At 42.7% G+C, this 17,222-nt stretch overlaps 1 protein-coding gene across 1 annotated transcript in view; it reads right to left on the bottom strand.

The window, feature by feature from the left end:
• Positions 1–6,334: 6,334 nt before the first annotated feature.
• Positions 6,335–17,222, bottom strand: part of Depdc7 (DEP domain containing 7) — a 24,459-nt gene continuing 13,571 nt past the window's right edge. Inside the window, exons 3-9 of the mRNA XM_013019519.1 lie at positions 13,400–13,527; positions 12,082–12,268; positions 9,672–9,883; positions 8,690–8,832; positions 8,391–8,516; positions 8,204–8,282; positions 6,335–6,647 (exon numbers count right to left, since the gene is read on the bottom strand). Of these exons, the coding sequence (XP_012874973.1) occupies positions 6,433–6,647; positions 8,204–8,282; positions 8,391–8,516; positions 8,690–8,832; positions 9,672–9,883; positions 12,082–12,268; positions 13,400–13,527 (1,090 nt within the window). The 3' untranslated portion in view covers positions 6,335–6,432. The remainder of the gene's footprint in view (positions 6,648–8,203; positions 8,283–8,390; positions 8,517–8,689; positions 8,833–9,671; positions 9,884–12,081; positions 12,269–13,399; positions 13,528–17,222) is intronic.

The following is a 17,222-nucleotide window of genomic DNA, read 5'->3' as shown; positions in this document are numbered from 1 at the left end:
GCGGCTGTGAACGCTCGCCGCGCTGCCCGCGGTCCTCTCTGCCCGACTGGAATGGGCCAGGGCCGGGAGCGACCGCTCTTCAGCGTCGGGAAAGGGAGGCTGCGGTTAGTCCGGCAAGCTCGTTCCCACCGCAGGGAGGCGCCATGTTGTCGTACGGAGTCTTGGCGGCTCGGGTGCCAGCTTGTGAAGGGACCCGGGTCAGCGGTGGCTCGGAGCTGGAGGGCACTGCGTATCCGCGAGGAAAGGCGGGAAGCGGGCCGGGGCCGGCTGAGGGGGGCGCAGCGGGCGGTGGCTCGGAGCCGGGGCCTGCGGTCCCCCTCGGGGAGGCGCCATGTTGCTGTACGGAAAGGCGCGGCGGGGCGGGCGCCGAGTCCATCCAGTGACGGGAAGGGAGACGCGCCGGCGGGATATGAGTATTGTGGGTTAGCGGGGTTTGTTCCCGAGCCACGCCCAGCACTGAGAGAGCCCGAGCCCGCGGCACCGCGGGGGGGTGTTGAGTCTTCACTGGTTGAGGTTGCTGCACCTCACGAACGCCCGAACAAAGAGCGGGGCCCGGGCGCCGGGGCCGCCGCGCTCGGCCCCCCGCGACCCGCTCCTGAGCACGGCGCGCCCCCAGCGTCTCACGAGGAAAACGGATCCGATGCGTCGCCGGAGGTGTGGGTCGCGGGAGCTGGTCCACCCGTGGCTGCTCAGAAGCCGTGAGGCGCAGCTGCCGCGCTAGCCGGCGGGAAAGCAGCGAGCTACCCGCAGAGAAGGCTTTGGCGACCTTGCCCGGTCTTAAATCGTGAAAAGACGCGTGAGTCTTAGCTGTTGTGTTGGAAAACGCGTTTTCAGAGCGGAGCACGGATGCATGCCTTAGCGTGAAGGCAGGGCGTCTCCCTAGCCTGCAGCTCTGGCTTACGAACTGCAGGCGCAGCTAACGCCTGGAACCCTGCCCAGTGGCGTGGAGTTGCTCCTGGAGGACGGAAGACCTCGGGGCGATCCAGCACCCACCAGCACCCCGCTGCTGCTTCTTTAAAAACTGTCCTGTAAAGCTGATGTACAAAGGGGTTTGCGTTAATGAGTACACTTCCCGTCGAGCATTGTTCTCCCACTATCCCTGCCCTCCCCCATCTTCTTCTTCTTAAAGAAATTTAAACAAAATCGGACTACCTGTCATCCTAGCTACTCAGGAGGCTGAGATCTGAGGATCGCGGTTCAAAGCCAGCCCGGGCAGGAAAGTCCGCGAGACTCTCATCTCCAATTAACCACCAGTAAACCCGAAGTGGTGCTGTGGCTTAAGTGGGAGAGTTCTCTCCTTGAGCTGACTAGTTCAGGGACAGCACCCAGGCCCAGAGTTCAAGCCCCACGACCTACCCGTCCTGTCCCCCCCCCAAAAAAAAAATCGTGACTGGGAATGTGGCTCAGTGGTAGAGTGCTTGCCTAGCATGCATGAAGCCCTGGGTTGGATTCCCAATACATAGCACATAAACAGAAAAAGTCAGAGGGGGCACTGTGGCTCAAGTGGTAGAGTGCAGGCCTTGAATAAAAGAAGCTCAGGGACAGCGCCCAGCCCCGGAGTTCAAGCCCCAGGACTGACCAAAAAAAAAAATCACTTTTGGAGAAAAAACCCTCACCTGGTCAATTAACTAGACTTGTTAAGATTCACAAAGAAAACAGCAAGCTGACTTCTGACTCATGTTTCTCAACATTAGGAGAAGCAGTGATTCTAAAACCATCATGTGAAACTAGGAATGATGCCATGGAAGAGAGATTAGATTGAAAAGCCTAGAACCAGGCACTGTTGGCTCATGATTGTAATCCTAGCAACTCAGGAGGCAGAGATCTCAGGATCATGATTCAAAAGCCAGTCCAGGGCAGGAAAGTCCATTAGACTTCAATTAACCACCAGAAAACTCAAAGTGACCCTGTAGCTCTTATGCGGTAGAGTGCTAGCTAGCCTTGAGCAAAAAGAGATCAGGGGGGCTAGGAAGGTGGCTCAGTGGTAGAGCGCTTGCTTTGCATGCCTGAGGCCCTGAGTTCAACTCCTCAGCACCGCATAAGCAAAAAGAAAAAAGCTGGAAGTGGCGCTGTGGCTCAAGTGGTAGAGCCCTAGCCTTGAGCTGAAGAGCTGAGGAACAGCTCCCAGGCCAGAGTTCAGGCCCCATGACCGGACCCAAAAAAAAAAAAAAAAGAGCTCAGGAACAGTACTCAGGGCATGGGTTTAAGCCCCACAACAAACAACAACAAAAAACTCCAATGAATTTAATGTGTAGCTAGGGTGGAACCACTTCATTTCCCTAGTGACATCACTACCTTCCTTGAAGGATTTTTTTTTTATTGGTCCTGGGTACCTGGGAGCATTCTCCCTGAACTTTTTTGCTTAGTAGCACTCTACCACTTTGAGCCGAGCATCACTCCCGGTTTGCTGGAGGTTAATTGGAGATAAAGAGTCTCAAGGACTTTCCTGCCCATGCTGGCTTCAAATTGTGATCCTCAGACCTCAGCTTCCTGAGTAGCTATGGTTACAGGCATAAGCCACTGGCTTATTTGAAGAAAAAAAATTTTTTTGGCCAGTCCTGGGGCTTGAGCTCAGGGCCTGGGCACTGTCCCTGAGCTGCTTTTGCTCAAGGCTAGCACTCTACCACTTGAGCCACAGCGCCACTTCCAGCTTTTTTCTTTTTGCTTATGTGATGCTGAGGAATTGAACCCAGGGCCTCATGCATGCAAGGCAAGTGCTCTACCACTGAGCCATCTTCCCAGCCCCTGAAGATCTTCTATAACCAATTTTTTTTTTTTTTTTTTGGTCAGTCATGGGGCTAGAACTCTGGGTTTGGGTGCTGTCCTTCAACTCTTCAGCTCAAGGCCAGTACTCTACCACTTGAGCCACAGCGCCACTTCTGGTTTTCTGATAGTTTATTGGAGATAAGAGCTTCATGGATTTTCTTGCCTGTGATGGCTTTGAACTGTGGTCCTCAGATCTCAGCCTCCTGAGCAGCTAGGATTACAGACATGAGCCACCAACGCCTGGCTTCTATCACCAAGTTTTACTTGGTAAGGAGACTAACAATCTTTTGATATGTTTTGAAGACTGGTTAAATATAAGTATAACACATGTTCATTTGATCTTTGGCTTCCTGGACTGGAAAATTCAACTCACCTCTGGGTAAAAAGGAATTCACTGCCAAGCTACAGAGGACTCGGGAGGAGAAAAGCGGTAGCTGCATTGGAGGTAAGCTGCTAGCCAACCCCCTAGCATACAGAGTTTCTTATTTTTCTTCCTGATGTCTGTTAATTCTTGCTCTATCATAATTTAGGTTTACCTGTATAAAATTTGGTCAGACTGATTCTTGTGTGAAGTCTCATTAAGCCTACAGAGGCTGCCTTTGGTTGAATTGCTTAGCCTTGGTTTACTCTGCTAGGATGGTGGCAAAGCTCATCACCTCAGCACCAAATATACACATGGGCCTGGGGCCCTAAGAAGGCATCATAGATGGAAGAACAAATGAGGACATTCAACTCTCAGTAACTGACAGTGCCAGTCACTCAGGATTATGCAAGGTATTGGAGAGGTAGTGCTGGGCCTGTGATTTAAAATTTTGACACTGCTTGAAGTAAACATGATCCTATTTTTTAAAACATCCTATTCTTGCTTATGAAGTTTTAAATAAACTATTGTTTTACTGGATTTTTCCCATGAAATTAGCATTGTAAAGAATGTTGCTTCAAAGCTGGAACATCACTGATCTGTTACTTATGCCTTTCCCTGAAGGCATTAGTTTTGGTTGCCAAATAATCATGCTGTAATTATGTGAAAAAACAAAGATTGCAAACTGGACTGCACAAACACAATTGCTCTGCCAACCATGAGGATCTCAGAAAACTTCCTCTCACTTAACTCAAAAACTACCTTTTCTTTTACCTCATTGTAAAAAAACTACAAAAAAAAAGTGCCTTTCCCGGCTCCAAATTATGAGAGAAAAATCTAATTTTCCCTGATTTATTAGGGAAACTTATCATAGGTATAATTATCAGTCCTTATCTTCTGCCATTTGAAGAAAAGGCAGTATCAGTTTTATCAGAAAATAACTCATGCTAGCATATTGCTGCATCATTCATATTTCCTAACCTCTCATTAAAAGTCTAAGTTAAAATATAAAATTTATCCTATTATATACAAAAAGTTGCCGGGCAATGGTGGCTCACACCTATAAACCTAGCTACTCAGGAGGCTGAGATCTGAGGATGACTGTTCAAAGCCAGGATGGGCAGGAAAGTCTGTAAGGCTTTTATCTCCGGTTAACCACCAGAAAACCAGAAATGGTGCTGTGGCTCCATGGTAGAACACTAGCCTTGAGCTACAACCAACAACAACTACAAAAAAGTGTACATTTCAAATTGTATTTTTGGAGCAGTATTAGGGTTTGAATTCATAGCCTTTGTGCTCACTAGGCAAGCACTCCACCACTGGACCCATAATTCCAGCTTTTTTTTTTTTTTGCTCTGGCTATTTTTGAGATAGGGTCTTGCTTTTTCTGCTCAGATCAGCCGGGACCATGATCCTTTTATTTTTGTTGGTCATGCAGCTTGGACTCTGTGCCTGGGCACTGTTCCCTCAGCTCTTCAGTTCAAGGCTAGCACTCTACCCCTTGAGCCATAGCGCCACTTATGGCTTTTTCTGCTTATGTGGTGCTGAGAAATCAAACCCAGGGGCCTCATGGATACAAGGCAAGCACTCTACCACTGAGCCACCTTCCCAGCCCTGATCCTATTTCTATTTATGCTTCCCACCATAGCTAGGGTAGCAGGTGCCCCGCCATACCTTTTTTAAGATGGGAATTTTTGCCCAGGCTGGCCTTGAACCATGAACCTCGCAAATAATATCTCCTGAGTAGGTAGGATGAAAAATGTGACTGACCAACACTGGTCTAATTTGCATTGCATTATTTTGCTGGTCTATTTACCAAGTGTGTCTTGCCTGGAGTCATTCCAAAATATTAACTTGTTTAAGAGATGGTATTACTTTACCCCCTAAGGTGCAATTTACAAAAAGCACAGAATGCTAAGGAACATGATGAAGGACAGCCTAGACTTGCAGTCAGCAAAATTCAGACTATGGGAAACTCAATGACTAGGAAACAAATAACTAGGTTTATTCAACAGTAAAGACAGAAAAAGAAGAGGGACAAAAGAGAACCAATAGATTGAGATTGAGAAGCACATTAATTGGTGCTGTGGCACACCGGTAATACCAACTACTTAAGAGAGGCAGAGATTGGGAGGATCATGGTTGGAGTTCATCCTCATCTCAGTCAGTCAGTCTCATGTGAGGTTGAACCATGTTATGCATAAGTTCACAGGATTTTGGTACCAGGCTAACCCTGGGCAAAAAACATGAGATCTGCTCTAAAAACATAGTTGAAGTGAAAAAGGGATAAGGGTCTGACTCAAGTGGTAGAGTGTGACTCAAGTGGTAGAACTCAGCATAAGGCTGAGTTCAAATTCTGGTACTGCCCAAACCCCCACAAAAACCTCAAATCATTATTAATTTATTAAAACTGGATCCATAATCTGTCAAGATCATTTGAGATCAACAGAAAATCTGAGCATTAACTACATATTTGATATTAAAGAATTATAGGAGTATATGATAAGGATACAGCAGTTATGTTATCTTTTAGCCATACATACTAAATGTTAAGGGAAACAATAGGCTATCTGAAATTTGCTGGATAGGAACAAGGAATGAGTAGGAATATAGATAAAACAAGACTGTTCTAAGTTGACAATTCATGAGGGAGGCAGTGACACTATTCAAAAGGAAACTACTCATTACCTGATGCATGTAACTGTAACCCCTCTAACATCACCTTTACAATAAATTTTTTTTTTTTGGGTCCAGTCGTGGGGCCTGAACTCTGGGCCTGGGCGCTGTTCCTCACTTCTTCAGCTCAAGGCTAGCACTCTACCACTTGAGCCATAGCACCACTTCCGGCTTTTGTCTTTTAGCTTATGTGGTGCTGGGGAATCGAACCCAGGGCCTCAGGCATGCAAGACAAGTGCTCTACCACTGAGCCACCTTCCCAGCCCTACAATAAAATTTTTAAAAATAAAATAAATACCTATTATGGTGTTCTATAAAATATTGAGCACAGGAAGTGGCGCTGTAGCTCAAGTGGCAGAGCACTCGCCTTGAGCTGAAGAGCTGAGGGACAGCGCCCAGGCCCAGAGTTCAAGCCCCACAACCGACCAAAAAAAAAGAAAAAAAAATATTGAGCACAAACTACATATTATAAATCAAGTCACCTAAGTAGTCAGCACTTAACAGCAGTACTAATAGTCTGTGACACACAACGTTATGAAAAATTTTTATTAAGTACATATTTAGAACGTCCATGCTTACAAGTATGAGTGGATCTTTAGGATACATAATTTATTATTAAAATACAAAACTTATATACAGACATTAGAAACTCCATCTCCAAAATATTCAATGAAGATGTCTGGATGACACTTACAGAACTGACCTAGCAATTTCTTCTTCTCTTTGGCAGACAGTTTTGAGTCTTCATCAATAGTCTTCAATAAATTCAATAGCTCGTCTTTGGTTGTTTTCTGTGTACTTCTGGAATAGTCACTTTCTTCCATTCTCTGGCAGTAAATATAGCCTTTAATGTTGAAAACCAAGAAGTTAAATGATTGCAATTCTTAGATTTAACCAAATATAAAGCAATATACTTACATATTAATATATATATACATATATGTGTGTGTCTTTTTATATTTATTTTTGGCAAGTCCTGCGGCTTGAACTCAGGACCTAGGTACTGTCTCTGAGCTTCTTTTGCTCAAGGCTAGCACTTTACCACTTGAGCCACAGCACCACTTCTCGCATTTTCTGTTTATACAGTACTGAGGAATTGAACCCAGGGCTTCATGCATGCCAGGCAAGCACTCTACCACTAAGCCACATTCCTGGCCCAAGGAATATCTACACTTATGTTTTTCTGTGCAATTCTGACTAATCAGCAGAGTGACCTGTTGGTTGTTTTGTTTTTTTGTTTTGGTCTGAGATAGGACTCAAACTTTTACCACTTTATACTCACTGGCAGGTACCCTATAACCTGAGCCTCGCCTCCAACCTCGTTTGCTTGTTTTGTCGGTTGTAGGTCTTGAACTCTGGGCCTGGGCGCTGTCCATGAGCTCTTCAGCTAGTGCTCTACCACTTGAGCCACAATGCTACTTCTGGTTTTCTGGTGGTTAATTGGACCAGAGTCTCATAGACGTTCCTGCCTAGGCTGGCTTTGAACCATGATCCTCAGATTGCAGCCTCCTGAGTAGCTAGGATTACAGGCGTGAGCCACCAGTGCCCGGCTCAAGTTGTTTTTTGATATAGCAGGTTCTCTGTTCAATACTGAAAACTCAGAGGAAGGCTGGGAAGGTGGCTCAGTGGTAGAGCGCTTGCCTTGCATGCCTGCGGCCCTGTGTTCGATTCCTCAGCACCACATAAGCAGAAAAAAAAAAGCCGGAAGTGGTGTAGTGGCTCAAGTGGTAGAGTGCTAGCCTTGAGCTGAAGACCTGAAGGACAGTACCCAGGCTCAGAGTTCAGGCCCCACGACTGGACCCCCCCCCCACAAAAAAAAAAAAAAAGTTCTTGAATGAAAACTCAGAGGAGAATGTACAATTAACTGCTATCGGGAAAATACTTTCAAATAAACATTAGGAATTCATCTTTGGAAGATCATGAAAATGGGCTGGGAATGTGGTTTAGTGGTAGAGTGCTTACCTAACATGCATGAAGCCCTGGGTTTGATTCCTCAGTACCACCCAAACAGAAAAAGCCAAAAGTGGCACTATGGCTCAAGTGGAAGAGAGCTAGCTTTGAGCAAAAACAGCTCAGGGACAGTGCCCAGGCCCTGAGTTCAAATCCCAGAACTGGCAGGAAAAAAAAAAATCATAAAATTATTTCTGAGATTAGCCGGGCGCTGGTGGCTCACGCCTGTAATCCTAGCTACTCAGGAGGCTGAGATCTGTTCAAAGCCAGCCCGGGCAGGAGAGACCGTGAGACTCCTATCTCCAATAAAACCACCAGAAAACTGGAAGTGCCGCTGTAGCTCAAGTGGTAGAGCGCTCACCTTGAGCAGAAGAGCTGAGGGACAGTGCCCAGGCCCAGAGTTCAAGCCCCACAACCGACCAAAAAAAAAAAAATTATTTCTGAGATTACCTATGTCTTTATCTGGATTTTTTCCCTTCTGTATGGCCATAAGTTTAAAACTGACAATTTTATGTAGAGTTCCAGGAATCTTTAAAAAAAGAATAAAAAGGAAAACAGGGTATTATTCAAATGCATTTTAATCTACACATATCATTTATTATAATTATGTTCAATTTAACTACTGTCAGAGTTTTACCTTGAAAACATCTTTTTGGTGATCCATTAAAAAGAGTACCAGAAGGTCAGTTTTGCCTTTGGATAAATTTTTATTGTTGACAATAGCTTTTGAGAATATCCTTTTCACAACCATTCTGTTGTCACTCTGTAAGAATAAAACAAAACACACCCATAGTACATATTTAAAAGGCAAAGTTTAGTATTAAGGGAGTATGAAATGTAATAGCTATCATCAATTTAACATATTTGATGCTGAAGATAAAATAGTCTTACAATATGAAGGCTGATGAATATAATTAACATTTAAACAGCACTTACTTCTTTCTGTAATTTAAATTCAGAAGGATGTGCTGCAATGGCCATGAAATACAGTAGTCTTCTAAACTCTTCTCTATTTTGGGAATCCAGAAGCTTCAGAAAGAGCTGAGTAGCTTCTAACGCTATTTCAGTCTTTCCATTTACTTTAGCCAAAAGAGAAAAAAATTAATTGACTAAGTATGAATATATTAAATAGAATACTTATGTAAAATTATTTCCAAAACAAGAACCAGACTTGAAATTAAAATGAATGAGCAATGTTATAAAGGCAGCCTGTTCTCAAATTGGCGACAAATACCCTAAGTTTAAGTCCTTGACATGTAATATCTTTGGGTATTAAATCCAGTTTTGGCTTTGTAAATTCCCAGACTATGTTTTTCATTAATTCAATACATTTGGAAAGTATGGTATATGATGCTGTTATATCCAGCTCTACTTAAGACAAAATAGAAGGGATTTTCTAAAATCCCCAATTTGTTTGGAACAAATCATGAAGTCTGGGTCACAGAGAAGAGCAGAGTGGAGTGTTGGAAACTCTGAGATTCTCTCTCTCTCTCTCTCTCTCTTTTTTTTTTGCTAGTCCTTAGGGTCTGGGCACTGTCCTTGAGCCTTTCTGTGCTCAAGGCTAGCACTCTTCCACTTGAGCCACAGCGCCACTTATGGCTTTTTCTGTTTATATGGTACTAAGGAATTGAACCCAGGGCTTCATGCATGCTAGGCAAGCACTCAATCACTAAGCTACATTCCCAGTCTCCATGTTGGCCATTCTGAAGAGACTGAAGGGTGGGTGGTGGTGCTGGAATTATCCAGATCCACTCCCAGCTTGAAGGAGTACTATTTGCCTAATTTTCAAGACAACTGAATTTTTGTTTCCTTCAAAATATAAGAAATATACTCTTTACCCTCCTTACACATGTAACTGTAACCCCTCTATATATCACCTTTATAATAAAAAATATATAAAATCGAATATCCTACTTACCTAGGAGTTCCGCAATTGCATTATGAACATCAGCTAAGTGATTTAATAGTGGTTCTCTGCTACCATAATATTTGGCAATGCCATCAAACAGAAGTTCCTTCACTAAGTCTGTTCTGTCTGCTTCCTCAGGAAAATTTCTGCTTATGTCCACCACCATCTGGTCTGGAAGATATTCTAGGCAATCGATTGCTGCAGAGAGCCATTCATCTTCCCTAGGATGGCAAGAGGAAGATTATTTTTAAAGGCAAAGAATACCAAATATATGCATAATACCTAATTTATTAGCTATTTCAAGCTTGCCATCAGGATACAGGATACATTTCTACGCTGTTTCTCTTTCTCTCTTGCCATACTGGGATCTGCAACTCAGACCTTGCCTACCAAGTGTTCTACCACGGAGCAACACCTCAGCCTCAAACTATTCTTTACATTTACAATGAATATCCAGAATTCCACATTGCTTGCTCAGAGGCCAGGCAGAACTGGACCAGAGACCTGACTCCTCCAGCACAGCTTCTGCAATACAATGTTGCTAACTTCAGAACTGTGTGTATTATCTGTCATTTCATTTTAGCTAGGTAGGACACAAGAAGATAGATTTTCAAAAAGAATAATATTGGTTACATAACTAGTGAATAGAAGCTATGTAATTTCAGTAAAGTGTTACATTTTAACAAAGGAAATGGCTAAAACAATTTTCAGTTTGTTAACATATTTATTGAAGAATCACATCCTCTACTACCATAGATTCAGGACAGTTAATTCTTCCAAGACCCAGGTGAATTATTAGGCAGGTCTCTTCACCTCGTAGGCAAGCTAAGTTATTTCATAAAAAGATGCAGCTAGATAACCTGTAGGGTCATTTCTAGCATATATTCTGTATCTATGTAAAAAAGTAATAAACTGTTGTTGCACATTTATTTATGTTTTAGAAATGTAAACTTGTAAAATAAGCTTCCTATTATAGGGCATATTGGTATGCTAAAAATTACTTTGTCACATAAAGTTTGAAATCCCTTTTGACCTTCAGCTCTTTATATTAACAGTTGACTAGAATGCAGAACTAGGAAGCCAGTGCTATAAAGGTAACCTGTATTCCTTTCAATACTTTCATCTCCTTAACTGGTCTGGAACACTATCTGCTGAGGATCATTAAAATTAAATAAACTGGAAACAGAGAACTTATTTTAACCTTAAGACTATTCAAAGTTATGAGGAATACAAAACTCTTCCTTAAGGGGGGAAAAAATCTTTATTCTCTAAGTACCTGGGGTTAAGTCTTTAAAATCTTAAGGTTTATATTCAGAATGTTATGATGGTGAGTTACTTTCATTGTATTTCTTTAGTAAAACTAGTTAATTAGAAGATACTTAATGGGGGGCTGGGAAGGTGGCTCAGTGGTAGAGCGCTTGCCTTGCATGCCTGAGGCCCTGGGTTCGATTCCTCAGCACCACATAATCAGAAAAGAAAAGCCAGAAGTGACACTGTGGCTCAAGTGGTAGAGCGCTAGCCTTGAGCTGAAGAGCTGAGGGACAGCGCCCAGGCCCAGAGTTCAGGCCCCATGACCTGACCCCCCCCCAAAAAAGAAGATACTTAATAGGAGACTGGGAAGATGGCTCAGTGGTAGAGTGCTTGCCTAGCCTGCATGAAGCCCTGGGTTCGATTCCTCAGTACCACATAAACAGAAAAGGCCAGAAGTGGTGCTGTGGCTCAAATGGTAGAGTGCTAGCCTTGAACAAAAGAAGCTCAGGAACAGTGCCCATGCCCTGAGTTCAAGCTCCAGGACTGACAAAAAAAAAGAAAAGAAAATACCTGATGGTCATTCTAGAGGAATATTAAGAGCCAATGTAGCCAGGCACCCTGTAATCCTAGCTACGCAGGAGGCTGAGATCTCAGGATTGCCATTTGAAGCCACCCCAGACAGGAAAATCCATAAACTACCAAAAAAGCCAAAATGAAGCTGTGGTTCAAGTCGTAGGGAGCTAGACTTGAACAAAAGAAATAAAAGACAGTGCCCAGGCCCTGAATTCAAGGAGCATGTATATAAATGTATGCACATGCGCATGCACAAACACCTATGTAGTGAAAAGATTTCAAGAATTATCAAATCTGTTCATTTTGTTTCAGGTCCTTAAAGAATTTTAAGAGACTATGTAGTTCTTCATTTTAACAAAGATAACATGGAGCATAATTTTTTTCATTTTCACTAAAAAATGAATGTGAATAATGAAATAGCATCTTTTTCTAACTTTGGCAAGTATAATTTTATTCTTCATTTTTTCAAATACTGATATCAACAACTGACAATGCATAGCTAAGCCCATGGGTAGAATTCAAAAGAGTAACTTAAAATCATAATCTATAATCTACTTACGAACACCCTAAAACTATTACCAGTATTTATACATACTGAGAATCACTATAAGCCTTGAGAATCCTTCGATCCAGATAGTTACTGCTGTTGACCAGGTCAGACTGCCTCTTAGGTCGAGGAACTTTAGGTACCACCTCTTGTTTGAGTAAAGAGTCAAGAAACGGAAGGTCTACAAGTTGTAATAGACGCCCAATTGTCTCTTCTTGCCATACTTCATTAATAACTACACAGGAAAAAATGACAAGGTCAAAAGTAACAATAGTTATTAAATGTTCATCACAATATTTGTCTAGGCAAGTCTAAGCTGTTAAAATTTGTGGCCAAAAAGAAAAACGGTGGTGGGGGGAGAGAAAGAGGCAAGGAAAAGCCAAACTTATGAAGTGCTTTCTTATAACAAAGTGAAACAATTAAAGATTTGTTTAAAGTGTAGGCGAATGGACTTTTTGAACAACAAAAATTCTTCTCATTCTTTATACTATATAAAGCAATCTGTCAAGAGATAAGTGATCAAGTCATATAACATGTTAAAAAGGAATTTGGAAGAAAGAATGATTCATTCCATTTAAAAACTGAAATTACTGACTGCAGATTATGCCACTCAGGGTTCCCACAACTGAGATGGGGAAAGAAGGGCGGAAATAAAAATCCTTAGCATGCATTCCATTGTCATAGGGAAACTAGAATGCAAGACTTCTGTTAATGCTTTAGTTAAGAAAATTTTAATGTAACAATTTTTTTATTTAACCTAGTAAAATTTTAGGGAAAGAAACATCACAATTTAAGTGAGAATATGCATGCCAAACATTGGAGATTTGAACCTCTGCCAATTGATAGGACAACAGTCTGTGTTCAAGAGTTCTAACACTGATGTATTTGTTAAAAGATAATAGACTTCTGTTAAAAAATTTAATATAAACAGCTTTAATACATAGTGCCCTCTTTTTGTGCCTTGAATATTTAAATTCTAATAAAGGTTAAGACTGATTTTTTTTTTTCTGTCGGTTGTGGGGCTTGAACTCTGGGCCTGGGCGCTGCCTCCGGCTCTTCAGCTCAAGGTTAGTGTTTTACCACTTTAGCCACAGTGCCACTTCCATTTTCTAGTGGTTTACTGGAGATGAGGCTAACAGGGTTTCCTGCCCAGGCTGGCTTTGAACTGTAAGCCTCAGATCTCAGCCTCCTGAGTAGCTAAGGAGTGAGCCACTGGCTCATGGCTAAGACTGAAAAATTGTAAACACTTTTATTTTTATTTTATTTTTCCCAGTTTCCTATTTTTTAATTAGTGGCTTAGTACATATTGTTAAGCAGCTTTATTTCAAGTGAGTGTTCTATTTCATATTTTGAATCATTAGCTTACCTTGTGGAGACAAAGTTGCAGACATATTTACACCAGGGGAATTAGTAGGCTTTAAACTGAGATTTTCCCATAGATCCTCCAAGCTGTCTGATTTGATATCAGATGTCTTAAATAAAGTATCTGCATACCTAAAATAAATTTAGTATGCCATAGAAAAATTTAATATATTTAAGAGCTATCAATATTTAAGGAAAGGGACTATAGATCTACTTGGACAATGATAAGCATTATAGCACTATCTACCAAAGTTTGCCCCAGAATTAAAGATAATTGATAAAACCACTAGATGTATGTTTTGTTTTGCTTTTGTGCTGGTATTGAGGCTTAAACTCCGGGCTTTGCACTCTTATTCAGCTTTCTTGCTCAGCTTGTGCTTTACCAATCTGAGTCACGCCTCTAATCCAAAGTCACCAAGTGTAATGAAGCTCAGGTATTTTCATTTCTTCAGATGTTTACCATTTTCTTATATATATATATTTTTTTTGGGGGGGTCAGTCATGGGGCCTGAACTCTAGGCTTGGACGCTGTCCCTCAGCTCTTCAGCTCAAGGCTAGCGCTCCACCCACTTGAGCCACAGTGCCACTTCTGGTGCTAAGGAATTGAATCCAGGGCCTCATGCATGCAAGGCAAGCGCTCTACCACTAAGCCACCTTCCCAGCCCTTGTTTTGTATTTTTGAGGCCACTTATTACAGAACAAATGTGAATTCTAAATATTTTAGAATTTTAAAATATTTTTTCTCAAGCTTAATATAGTGATACTTGTCTCAAAAAAAACTTCAAATATGCTTGGTGTTTTTCACAGTTGTCTTTTTACTTCTGGAGCCTTCTTTAGTAGATAGTGGTCATTACTGTCCAAATATGCATCTATAATCTTTTACCTACAATTCTAAAGTGCAAAAAGCCTTAAAAACCCCAAGTTTACTCAGAACTATTAAGATAACAAATCTGTCTTGAGACTGTCATAGCCTTTATTTTCTTTTTTTTTTTGGGGGGGGGTCCGGTTGTGGGGCCTGAACTCTGGGTCTGGGCACTGTCCCTCAGCTCTTCAGCTCAAGGCTAGCACTCTACCACTTGAGCCACAGCGCCACTTCCGGCTTTTTTCTTTTTGCTTATGTGGTGCTGAGGAATTGAACCCAGGGCCTCATGCATGCAAGGCAAGCACTCTACCACTGAGCCACCTTCCCAGCCCATGACTTTGGATTTCTTTTTCTTTTTTTTTGGGTCCGGTTGTGGGGCCTGAACTCTGGGTCTGGGCGCTGTCCCTCAGCTCTTCAGCTCAAGGCTAGCACTCTACCACTTGAGCCACAGCGCCACTTCCGGCTTTTTTCTTTTTGCTTATGTGGTGCTGAGGAATAGAACCCAGGACCTCAGGCATGCAAGGCACACGCTCTACCACTGAGCTGTCTTCCCAGCCCCAGCCTTTAATTTTCTTAAAGTTAGTATGAATTTATTTTATTATTTATTTTTGCCAGTCCTGGGCCTTGAACTCAGGGCCTGGGCACTGGCCCTGAGCTACTTTTGCTCAAGCCTAGCACACCATCACTTGAGGCACAGCACACTTCTGGTTTTTTCTGTTTATGTGGTACTGAGGAATCAAACACAGGGCTTCATGCATACTAGACAAGCACTCTACCACTAAGCCACATTCCCAGCCCAGTATGAATTGGTGGTTTTTGGCGGTCGTGGGGCCTGAACTCTGGGCCTGGGCGCTGTCCCTCAGCTCTTCAGCTCAAGACTAGTGCTCTACCACTTGAGCCACAGCGCCACTTCCGGCTTTTTTCTTTTTGCTTATGTGGTGCAGAGGAATTGAACCCAGGGCCTCATGCATACAAGGCAAGCACTCTACCACTGAGTCACCTTCCCAGCCCCGCCCAGCTTATTTTTACCATAGAAATATTTATGTTTCATTACAGGATACTATCTCAGATACCTCTAAGAATGATACATGATATCTATATAAAATAGCTTTTCTAATGGGCAGGGAAGGTGGCTCAGTGGTAGAGCGCTTGCCTTGCATGCATGAGGTCCTGGGTTTGATTTCTTAGCACCACATAAGCAGAAAAAGCCAGCAGTGGCGCTGTGGCTCTAGTGGTGGAGTGCTAGCCTTGAGCTGAAGAGCTGAGGGACAGCGCCCAGGCCCAGAGTTCAAGCCCCATGCCCGACAAAAAAAAAAAGTTTTTCTAAAAGTTTCAAATTAAGAAATTTCTAAATATTTCTGATCTCAAGGATTTCAAATACATCATACAAACCAGTGGCTCATGCCTGTAACCCCAGCCACTCAGGAAGCTGAGATCTGAGGATCACAATTTAAAGTCACCTGGGCAGGAAAGTCTGTGAGGTTCTTATATCTAATTAACCATCAAAAAAAGCCAGAAGTGGAGCTGCAGCTGAAGTGGAAGAGTGCTAGCTTTAAGCACAAAAGCTCAGGGACAGCTCCCAGGATCTGAATTCAAATTCCAGGACTGGCATGTGCGCGCTCACACACATGTGCTCACACATGTACTAGTGTTCTCTCTCTCTCTCTCACACACACATACACACACACACACACACACAAGACTACAACAGAAAAGTGCTGACATTTCCTACCTTATCCTTATTTATTTCCTTCCTATGTATAAAGGTCATTATGTTTTAGAATCAGAATTTTAAAATATGTGCAAGTTAACACACTAAAACTCTGACTTTAAGTAATGTCTAAATCATAAGACTTTCAAATAACACTGTCACCTATGCTGAGAATACAAAGAAAAGGTGAATTTGTTTCACTTCAGGATAACTAAGTTCATTAAATACTCATCACCCATATTCAGTTCAATCACTAGTTTCCTCAACTGTCTCTGCAGTCTCCCTGTGATCATCTCCTCTTCCCCATACTGTCCAATGCAGCAGGTATCTTCTGCAGACTGCAATACTGCAACAGATTCCTAACTAGGTTTCCCTACTAGGCTGACCTATACCTGGCAGGATGAACTCCCCCGATGCCTGCGAGGCAAGTACTCTACCACTGAGTTACATCCCCAGCCCCAAATCACCTTTCTCAAATACAATTCCATCATACTAAAAATGTTTCTGGGGCTGGGAAGGTGGCTAGGTGGTAGAGTGCTTGCCTTGCATGCTCAAGCCCCTGGGTTCGATTCCTCAGCACCACATAAGCAAAAAGAAAAAAGCCGGAAGTGGCGCTGCAGCTCAAGTGGTAGAGCGCTAGCCTTGAGCTGAAGAGCTGAGGGACAGCGCCCAGGCCCAGAGTTTAGGCCCCACGACCGGACCCAAAAAAACAAAAAAATTTAAAAAAAATGTTTCTGTGCCTTCCCAATACCTATATTAAGGAATGTGAGCCTAATCCAAATATGCCTTGCGTGATAGAACAAGTCTGTAATCCCAGCTACTTAAGGCAGACGGATAGCTTGAGCCTAGTTCAGGGGTAGCCTAGACAATATACAAGGACCCTGTGTCATCACACAAAACCCTCCACAAATCCTTAGAATGCCCGCTGGAGCCTCAGCATTGTAGTCCTCACATGTCTTTCATATTTCATGCCTGTCACTTTCCAGGTTCCAGTGATCAGCCTACTATCTTTGGGTCTCTTTCTAGTCACATGCCACTTTATATCTGAGTTTTCTTTTTTTTTCACATTCTACCTAAAACTTAAGACAGGAAAAACAAACTTTTTGGCTGGCTATACAAGGAGATAATCCATAAAGTGAACAAAATGTCATGCTACCAAATTTACCCACAGATTTTTTTTGGGGGGGGAATCCGGTCGTGGGGCCTGAACTCTGGGCCTGGGCGCTGTCCCTCAGCTCTTCAGCTCAAGGCTAG

This window comes from Dipodomys ordii, unplaced genomic scaffold (assembly GCF_000151885.1).
Source record: "Dipodomys ordii isolate 6190 unplaced genomic scaffold, Dord_2.0 Scaffold46, whole genome shotgun sequence".
Classification (NCBI taxonomy): domain Eukaryota; kingdom Metazoa; phylum Chordata; class Mammalia; order Rodentia; family Heteromyidae; genus Dipodomys; species Dipodomys ordii.
Note: the sequence above shows the minus strand (reverse complement) of the source record. Positions and strands in the feature narration are given on the sequence as shown.